This window comes from Ipomoea triloba, chromosome 6, assembly GCF_003576645.1.
Source record: "Ipomoea triloba cultivar NCNSP0323 chromosome 6, ASM357664v1".
NCBI classification, from domain to species: Eukaryota; Viridiplantae; Streptophyta; class Magnoliopsida; order Solanales; family Convolvulaceae; genus Ipomoea; species Ipomoea triloba.
This window is the reverse complement of record NC_044921.1, coordinates 21,162,892-21,172,900: the sequence shown is the minus strand read 5'-3', so window position 1 is coordinate 21,172,900 and position 10,009 is coordinate 21,162,892. Positions and strand designations below refer to the sequence as shown.

Here is a 10,009-nt window from a genome sequence, read left to right as displayed (position 1 = left end):
GGACAAAAGTGCAGCACAATTCACAGATCACTTAACAAACAAATATAAATATATAAATATGTATTTACAAATAATTTCTTTGAATATACATAAATATTAATTGTTTATTAATTTTTAAGAAATGTATTTTTAAATTTAAAAAAACAATTCTTCAAATGTTTTATGAAGTGTCTATAAATTTCTTGAGAATAAACATATGGTTAACCAAGAAGATCTGGAAGTATACTGAAATACTGATAAATATACATTCAAGCTGGTCCTGATCATATTATTTGAAGAATCAACAGAAGAGATGCTAAGAAAAGAAGGGAGTAAAATGTAAAATGTAAAATGTTGGAGAGTGCAACAAAAGTTGGATGCCAACATACACTGTGTAGGATGATCAAGGTTTGAGTTCAGAGATGGCTTTTCATATCTCAAGGAAGAAAAAGAGCTCTCACTTTTAGATCACACATACAATTCTCAGCCACACTGCACTGTCTCTTCCATCTTCTTTTTCATCTTGTATTGCAACGTGGCTGGGGCGCAATCCAGTGGGGTCTCACCTGAAAATAAATAAGGTCGCATTTTTGGCGCCATAACAGTTAATAACGCACAGAAGTTGATCCAGTGAAACTGAAAATCTCTGTTGTCTATAGCACATAAGTTTGCAGCGTAGTTAAACCAAACCGGGAATTGATCGAGTTCATATAGTTAATGTTTACCTTGTGGGTTTTTGTAGTTCAAACTTGCTCCGCTTTCCATGAGGGCAAAAGCTATCTCAGTTTGATTAAAAACAGTCGCCTGTGTGAAGTAGTACATTGTTTACAATTGTCAATCCTCGTAATAAAATTGCTGTTTTTACAGATAACCAAGAGATAGAGATAGAGAGAGAGAGGGTGCGTACTAGATGCAACAAAGATGACCCTTGCTTGTCACGGTAATTTGCATCCACTCCCTAAAAGTTGAATGAGTTCAAATGGTTAGGACTATTAAGAGCAAATGACGGAGAGAGAGCAAACAGAATACCTGACTTAAAAGTCGCTTAGCAGCGGCCGTGTCACCGTTTTTTATTGCTTCTCTCATACCCTGAACAAATGAAGGTCATAAAACACACTTCTGTAACAAAGTGTAGGACCCTTGACTCAAACATACTACAGCGTTAACGGATAGTGCTATACCTCCCCACTAACTTCATAATCCCCAGAAGTTGGTCCTGAACTAGTACTTGTAACTTGGCCACCAAGATTGAATACCGTGCTGAAAGATTTACAAAGAAAATCACTTCTTACCAGACAGGATAAAGTAAATCATCAATAGAAAACAACAGTAATGCAAGTTGAACTACTCCCTATATTTTAGCCAAATAGAAAATTATTTTTCCCAATTATTGAAGAAGAAAACAAGACTGGAGCTTTGATTAGAGTGTGTATTATCATCTGTAGCTTAAACAAGTGGAAGAAAGAACGGAGAAAGTATCAGTCTCCCTGTATAGGAACAAGTAAAATCACTTAAAACCCATTTTCATATAGTGATGAGAAAAGAAAAGCATGCATGCACTACTGCTGTCAATTATTAAAACACCAAAAATGGCAATTATAATGATGTATAAATTGATGGGACATTAGATTGACCTAGTGGATCTTGTAAATATTTCACTTACCCCTGCTTGTTGTTTGATGCTGAGCCTCTACTCTTTGGCGCTGTGTTAACCTTTTTCGGTTTTGGGTTTGTCTGAGCTGTAACAGTGGAAGAAGTAGCCGTGCCCTGCTGGAATTAAAAGAAAACTGTAAGGTCATAACCTATGCCTAAAATGCACTTAATGAACAAAAATATCCTTTCCTGTAAGCTAACAGGAACAGTTTCCACTTCAGTTTCACAAATGCACAAAGGCATTCCACATTTGCATTCTGATTTGCTTGGCACAGGAAATTGCTTTTTTTCATTTTGATCATTTTCAGTACATGGAACTCCACTGACATCTAATCTTGAAATTGAATCTGTGATATGATTGACTTCATCTGATGAAGCTGCTGCGTCAGTTCCCATGAATCTAATTGGAATGAGATTTGCAAATGAGCAGAACACCGAGGTGTATTAATTTTGCACAATCAAGTCAACATGAACTCAAACACCAACACGAGTAAAATTGAAATATCAAGTTGGAACCTAAAAATAATAATAATACAACAACAATAACAAATCAAAAAACCAGGAAAAGAAACAGAAAATCATGAAACTAAGCTAAGGGGTCTGCTTTGAACATATTTTGCATGCCAAGCAATGGGGTCAGCCTCATTTTCAAGAGAAGTGCATCAACAGAACTCCTCGCATTCAATTTCAGGTTAGCATTGAAAAGAGCACGAACATTACTTGTAAAACTTAAAAGGTTTGCAGCAGATGCTGCAATATCTAAATAAAATTATGTGCACCAGTAGTTAGATATTAAATGCCTTGTGTTGTACTGTTGTCAACAACTAGATTGAACAAGACATAGTCAAGCACATACTTAGAGAAGACCCAATCCACTTAACCTATTGTTTAGTCTAATTCCAAAGCATACTCTAGCCACCAGCTAAGCAACACCATTCTAGAAGATGTCACATGTTCATTCAAGCAGTTGTGACCTCATTCAAGCAGTTGTGACCTTATATGCCTTTGTGCTTGTGATCCTATCCACAACTATCATTGCAACGTTGGATCAGAATTCACAATTTTGATTTCCCATGCTTGAGGAAAAAAAAAACACAGTGAATCTACTTGGCCCTTTTGCCCCTTTAATGGCATAGTTGGAGCTTGCTCCTAGTTACAAAATTTAATTCATTGCCATGGACTGCTTTTAAAATATTTTCAAATAAAAGCAAAATGTAGACACATAAAAGAAAGACCAGAGAAAGAACTAATGATTAGGAGAATATCCACAATCAAATTGCAAAGCATGATATACTAGTCTATTTGATACTTCAAATTGTATTTTACTGGGCATTCTTGTGAAAATATACCTAGGGGCATCATTAAAACATTCGGCGCAAACTCTGACCGGCGAATGAATAGCAAACTGTGGCAAGGCCTGAAAACAATGAACCCAAAAAAAAAAGAAGAAAGATGAGCTACCAGAGAAAATTTACATCCAGACAGATTAGAACATACACATATTTCTGGAGTACATACCATTTGATTTGATGAGTGTTCAGCACACAGAGTTCGCCCACAACACCTGCAATGATGCTACACAAAAAAGAACCCAGAGAAAGACAAGACTCAAGGCATTGCATACAATCGTGCACAATTAGTAAGTAAAAGGGAAACATCTTGACCAAAACTGAACAGATAGCATTCAATTATTGTAAAATCAAAATAGAGTAAGAAATTAGGAAAGAGAAAAAGACACGAGCATGTGCACACCCAATGTGAGTTCAATAGCATATAATGCATCACAACTTGATTAAAAAGTAAGTAAAATTCAGGTGTAAAATCTATAGGTTACGCAACACAGTTCCTGATTTTGTAGAAACAAAAGCAAGTGTAATCTTATGGTAGTAATCAGGATTAGGTACTACCATATTACAGAGTATCTTATTTTCATACAACTTGAAGAGACATGCCGTTGTCTTTTCAGTCTACTAGAATTCTCAAGAAAGGCTTTTCACTTGGTTTCCCACTAAGAAATCCGGGATTCATCATAAATTCCCATCTATATGGACTCAGCAGCCAACCTTGAAGGCTTGAAGAAGGTAACACTGAGTGAAGTTGATCTTTAAAACTAAAAATATACCAGGAAAGCAACACTGCAATATAAAGATTTTACAAACTTATTAAATCTGAAGGGACTTTCAAGTTTCGACATACAATGCCCTCTGTGCCATCTACTCTTGTCTTTACACCAAAAAGTACCACTCTTTATCAGAAATACTTCCCTCTGCAGCACAGGTTGATAAGCCACCAAAACAGTATCTACTCATGTCCTTCCAAAGCTTGCTTGTTTAAACCAATAGAAAAGCTAAAGTTGACTAAGTAACCAATCCTCAACATCCAACTAAGAAAAGGTAAAATATATCAAATCAAAGGAAAAGGTATTTTGTCATGTCTACCATCATCATACCTATTTGGGGATGAAAAATCATGAATCAATATGGCTCTAACTAAACCTTGGATTAGGAAAAGTACAGTTGCTGTCTTGCTGAGTTCTCAAACTTAGCCCTCTCCCTACTACTGCATACCAACTTTACTAAGATAATAAAAAGAACAGCTTAAAAACAACCTAGAACACGTTGAATTGTACAACGCTAACTGCATAAGAACTCCCCCAACTGTTAGGTATTTTCCAAAAAAAATAATAATTAAAGGACAAAACTTCCCACATCTGAAGAATCGATCCATGTCTCAATTCCTTTATTAACAACCAAAAAGCAGTTTCCATTGCAGAAAATGCATATGCAGATCGGATGGAGAGGTAACTTCACTCCACATCAGAGTGATCATCGGATAATATCAGAAACGGCTTTAAACGAGGAAAATTAAAATAAATAAGCAATTACAGCGTACCCGTCGCCGGAAGGTGCCGAAGCTACATTTGCAAACGTCGCAGCGCGATGCTTCCTGAAAGGGCGGGGGTTCCGACGACATTTTCCGACGAAACGCAGCACTCGATCCTGCTATCGGCCTTTCCACCGTTCGTTTTCACCGTAAAGGCGACTTTGTGAGCTGATATTCAAAGAAAATAAAAAATAAAATAAATATTTTTAAAAGCAGTGGAATATTCTTTTTATTTTTCTTTTTAAAGATATTAAGAAAAACAAACAATAGAATTTCATTTCATGTGAAATTACCCCATGTAATGTCTCGTGCCAATTATGATAAATTTCATTTAAAACTTGTTTTCAAGTAAGAGTTGTGTGGTAAAGTGATCTTCAAATTTTCATAAACATTGGGAGTGTTGTAAATTTGAGTTAAATTTCTTGTGTACAAAAATATACTGTTTGATGTTAAATCTTAAAACTGATTTACCTCTTTATGAGCCTTTCATGAGATATATTCCTTTCTTGAGATATAGTCCGGTAAAAAGGGAATAAAATCATAACATTAGCAAATTAATAATTGATGTGTTTTATAAGGTGGAAGATGACCAAACTAATATGGGCCATGGTAATGGCATCTTTGAATCTTTCTACTGCACTACCACTCTACGAGTGAAAGAGACCAGAGGAGAATCAATGTTAATGTCATTCCCCTAGTAAAAGATATGAAAACACACAAAACACAAAAGGAGAAGAGAAAATTTTACAATACAACAACGCTAGCAATATACAGTTCTTAATTTTTGCAGCTCTCATCTAAAACTTCTACAGAAGATGATTCTGAGTTGGCTGTACGCGGTCTTTTTTGTGGCGTTTCATGTTCAGCGATCCCGCCACCATCATCAGCTTCAAGCTTTGTTGAAGCCACATCAGACGAGAGCGAAACACTCGTTGGAGAGGATGCAAGACAGGGTTCAGAATCTGCACACGAACCTGTCTGGAGAGGAGCAGGAACACTGCAGCCAGCTTTCTGTTGCTCCTCCAAGATCTTCTGCAAATACCTCGCGTGTTCCTCAATCCGCAGCTGAAGGGCTCTTTGTACCTAAAATGAGGTCGGGAGAGATAAGAAGAAGAATCTGGGCTCTCGAGATATGCATAGACACTCTTTTAGAATACACAAGAAGGTTCAAAAGGGGGAATGCATAACATCAGTACTTTTAATGGTACAATGATGCTAAGATACTTCGGCCTTTAACCATCAACTAATCATCAAGCATTTACCTCCAGTTGCTCGTGTAGCTGTTTCTGAACCTCCATTTGCATTCGTAGAGCTTCCATGACTTGAATGTTCCTGCATTTAAAAAGCACCTCTTATACTTCAGGAAGACAATAAGCAAATGAAGAAGACAAACACGATAATAAAAAGAAACACAGAACAAAAGAAAACTAATTTTACCCTTTCTTCTTTCCTTCACTTCCTTTACCAATTACAGTTGCTTTCTTATCTTCAGAGCTGGAAGTCTTTTTCTCTAAGGGGGGAAATAGCACGAGACATTCAGACCATTAAAAGATTAGACCATTTACTGAATGCAGTTTGCTTTTAAATACCATATTCAGACAACAAATATAGTAAAATATGATGTCAATGAGCAATTGAGCATAACCTTAGCCAGGCTAATGAAAAAACAGAAAAGATAGCACCCTGCAACTTTTTACCTTCAGTTCTTTCTGGCATATACTTTGCAACTCTATATTTCTGCATAAAGCATGTAGTTCAATTGGCGATATTCATTAACTATAAGCATTAGATAAGGAGGTTAGCATTAAAAATCACCTGGAGGTGGCTTTTCACATGATAGATAGTCAAACCTTCAACGTTCATTAGTTTAAGCACGGCCTTTGGGGTTGCCTCTACATATTTTGATATGGAAAATAAGATAATTCTGATTTTTGAACACAAACTTACAAAAAAGAGGAAATTTTTGTAACTTAGACAAGCATTAGCACAAAAATTGCAACCCAGTTTTTCTACCTAAGAGGATGAATCGAATTGGCTTTAGCAAAGAAATATTACTTACTTTCTGCTCCATCAAGTTTCTTGACAGCCTCCATAAAACATTCATGAAGCTCAGGCGTCCATCTCATTCGCGGCTTATGCAAAGCAGCAGGCCCAGAAGAAGGCTGAACTGAGAGCTTATCGGTAGGCAATGTACAGGATACGAAATTTTGGCTCGGTGTCAATTCCCTGCTTTGTTGAATTAATGCTTGAGGTTCTTCATATATTTCCTAGGTCCAAAAAAACATTTATAATCAAGCCAAGGACAAAAAGTACTCCGTACTAATCAATAACCACTAAGGTTATAATTGATTATTTAAGCATGGCTTGAAGGGAGCTCTTGATAACTGTAATTCAGCATTTGAAGCTCCACTACTCAGTATTACATAGCATACGGGAAGGAGGCAAACTAAATGAAAGAAATTTAAAATAACGAGCTACAATAAGCAGGTCAAAATAGAAACAGAACAAGATTAATAGACAATAGACCACAGATTCTCAGCTTAAAGTGTTCGCGACTCATTACAAGTAAGACTTATCTATCTAACCACTAAAAGTAATGTAGGCTGTTTGACTCTTACAAATAGTTATTTTTCAGCATACACTTTTTTCCAGTTAAACAAGACTAGTTAAGCTCTAAACCATCAAGCTGATTGCTGAGTAGTTGCACATTCAATTTATTAATTTTGTGTAGAGCATCAAAAAAAATAATTCTAGTTGCATAAAGGATGATTCCAGTAAGGTCAGTGTTTTCAGCTTACTAAAAAGTATATAAAATTTGCTCATTACTTACATCAATCCGAGGATTCTCTACATCACCACCTATAGCAATGTCAAGTTCATCTGATAGTAACTGTAACTCCATTTGCTCAGTCAGTTGCAAATCATTAATTTCACAGTGACCGTGATTAACACTCCCATCTGACTCATCTAAGAGTATATTTTGTAAAATTTTCAAACTAGACTCTGAAGCTCCCTCGTCACTTTGAACGTGCAATGGAGAGTCTGAAGACTGAATGGTGAAGTTTTTTGGCAGTCTGTGAGGTGAAGGATCTGGAAGAAACGGCAGACTCCCTAACCGCAGGGTAGTTTCTAAACTAGATGAAGATGACAAGTGCAAACTAGTACAGAACATGGAAGAACGAGAAAATTGGTTCTGAGGTTGCTGAACATGAGAAGCGGAAGAAAAGGAACTACATTGACTGGGAGTTGGAGAAACTATTGGCGATTGTTCTGTACATTTATGCAAAAAATCAGACAAGTTATGCGGCGCTGACCCTGACGAGCAATCATCTGCCAGCAAGTGTTGTCCTAATTCCCCAGATGATACATTATGAATATCAGATTCGGTGGTACAATAAGATTCAGAGACTTCATCTCCCAGTTCGGAGTGCTTCCCAGGTAGAAACATGTAATTCTTCATCACAATAAATGCATCAAGAATGTCCTAACCACTCAGATTGATATCCACACCGGTAATAAAGTAAGTTTAGTGTAATTACCACTACCCAACAGCATAGACACATCAATTCTGAGATATCAACTGCCACAGAGAGGGCAACATCCTTTATCACCCTGAATGATACAATATATGAAATCAACAGATCTCATAACCAGCTTTGAAGCAGCAGCCATCACCTGCCATGACAGAAGAGAAAATAGTGTAATCAACCTGAAATTCAAATATCTAATTCTCCGGAATTGTGCACGGTGCAAAGAAATCACCAAGCCTGAAAAAAACCCTAGCCCATTTTCACAGTGCCGATGACCGGGACACCTATGCACAACCTACAGGGTTTAATTATTGTGCCTCTATTTTACTATTTAGAGCAAAGGACACACAGCTCGGTGAATTCTGGCATTCTTATTAGCACTATATATACATACACTAACTTGATTCATCTCAAGATCGCTGTAACTGTAACCCTTCTTTCTCCGCTGATTTTCAGATTTATTTCTTCCTAATTACCTGAAATGTGTATCATTTTTATTCCAGTTTCTGTTTCAAAGACTTTAAAACTTTAATTCACCAGAAACTTCCAAGAGCGAGGTCGTACCTGGGAGACGGAGAAAATTCGCCCCTACGGCAGGATTCAGAAGCGAACCACCCTTCAAGTTTCAGTACCGACCCCATCGTCGCCGGCGAAGCATTAAAAGTTTTATGCGCTGTGTAACTGAGAAGTAGGAGTGAGGGTTGCAGAGGAGCAGGAGTGGAGTCACCGCGTCACATAGATGGCCATTGCAATGGTGCAAGAGCTCTTGTCCCGCTCAATTCCTATCATATTACCAGTAAAAAATGTGTAGTTGAGGGTCTTGAGGTGAGAAAATTTAACGGTTGGTATATCCGTATCTGGCATATTGGTGATACCACTACCAGTCTATCATCTTCTTTTTCCTATTTTTGTCCTGAACTCTCAAATCATTATCCCTGCCAACATCATTACATCAAAGTAATCATTTTTTTTTTAAGATTAACGTACTTATTCCATTAATTCATAACATAAAATGTTTATATCAACGGCCAATGAAATGGTAAACCATTCCTTACAGTCAGACATAGAAACAACTTTTCTAACTATACTATAGAAAACTTGAATCGCAGACTGTTTCATAACTAGGAAGCTATGTTCCTCCAGGGAGCTTAAAGCTTCATCAAAGATCTGGGTCTTCGTCATCATTCTTTTTTGCTCGTTACCCAGGATAAGATCAACACTTGCCGAAACCAAACCAAACTAAACGATTTATGCTAATAAAAATGAAAAGCTCGTGAAAGTAATGAGATGAAAAATGCTTGTGAAAGTAACAAGAGGAAAACACAATAATAGAGAAAATAAAAAGTGGGTAAAGTCAAAGTAGGGTTGGGAATTCAAGACTACCAACACAAACCCCAATACCTACCTGCTATTATTTTATTCAAAGGGAGAGAAAACGAAAGAGGAAGATCTGTGGCAGTGGTCGGAGGCGGATAGAACTGCGACGGTGGTCGGGGAGGAAGAAGAGAGAGAGCAAACGTAGAAGGTGACCAAAACCGCCGGCTCAAAACTCCATTAGAGCTCCGGCCGGAGGCCGGCGGTGGAAGCCGAAGATGAGCAGCACAGAAAGGCGTTTGGTTTTAGAGAGAGAAGGGAGGCAGCATTAGGGTTTTTAACCAATATATCATTTATATGTACTTGATTTTTTATTTTTTATTTTTGGAAAGTATGTACATGAATTCAAAGGGATGTTTGGTTGGAAGGACAAGTTTTTTCATTGAAAATACGAGGAAAATATTATTTTTTGATGTTTTGTTCATGATAATAAATTCCTCACATTTGAGGAAAACAAAATCCTTGGTAACATATGAGATTTTGTTTTCCATGACTCTAAGAGAGTTGAGAAAGAAAAAAAATGAGGTGACTTGACAATTTTACCCTTATTCTTTTTTTTGATTATTATTACTTTTAGTGATAAGGGTCAA

The 10,009-nt window shown here is 37.0% G+C and overlaps 2 protein-coding genes across 3 annotated transcripts; both read right to left on the bottom strand.

Annotated features, from left to right (window-relative positions):
- Positions 1-200: 200 nt before the first annotated feature.
- On the bottom strand, positions 201-4,678 carry LOC116023290 (hepatocyte growth factor-regulated tyrosine kinase substrate). Of its 2 annotated transcripts, none has more exons than XM_031264283.1 (10): positions 4,525-4,678; positions 3,151-3,207; positions 2,982-3,049; positions 1,822-2,032; positions 1,643-1,746; positions 1,161-1,239; positions 1,009-1,068; positions 887-937; positions 705-783; positions 201-545 (listed from the first exon to the last, which is right to left on the bottom strand). In XM_031264283.1, exons 1-10 carry the CDS (start codon positions 4,603-4,605, stop codon positions 463-465), a joined length of 873 nt encoding a protein of 290 aa, XP_031120143.1. In that variant the 5' UTR covers positions 4,606-4,678; the 3' UTR covers positions 201-462. The 2 variants fall into 2 exon arrangements, with proteins under 2 accessions (XP_031120143.1, XP_031120144.1); XM_031264284.1 differs by lacking the exon at positions 4,525-4,678 and adding an exon at positions 3,540-4,468.
- A 366-nt stretch (positions 4,679-5,044) lies between these two features.
- Positions 5,045-8,184, bottom strand: LOC116023110 (myb family transcription factor PHL6). Its single transcript, XM_031264083.1, has 7 exons — positions 7,346-8,184; positions 6,575-6,782; positions 6,331-6,407; positions 6,213-6,252; positions 5,953-6,025; positions 5,778-5,847; positions 5,045-5,598 (listed from the first exon to the last, which is right to left on the bottom strand). Exons 1-7 carry the CDS (start codon positions 7,973-7,975, stop codon positions 5,293-5,295), a joined length of 1,404 nt encoding a protein of 467 aa, XP_031119943.1. The 5' UTR covers positions 7,976-8,184; the 3' UTR covers positions 5,045-5,292.
- Between the last annotated feature and the right edge of the window lie 1,825 nt (positions 8,185-10,009).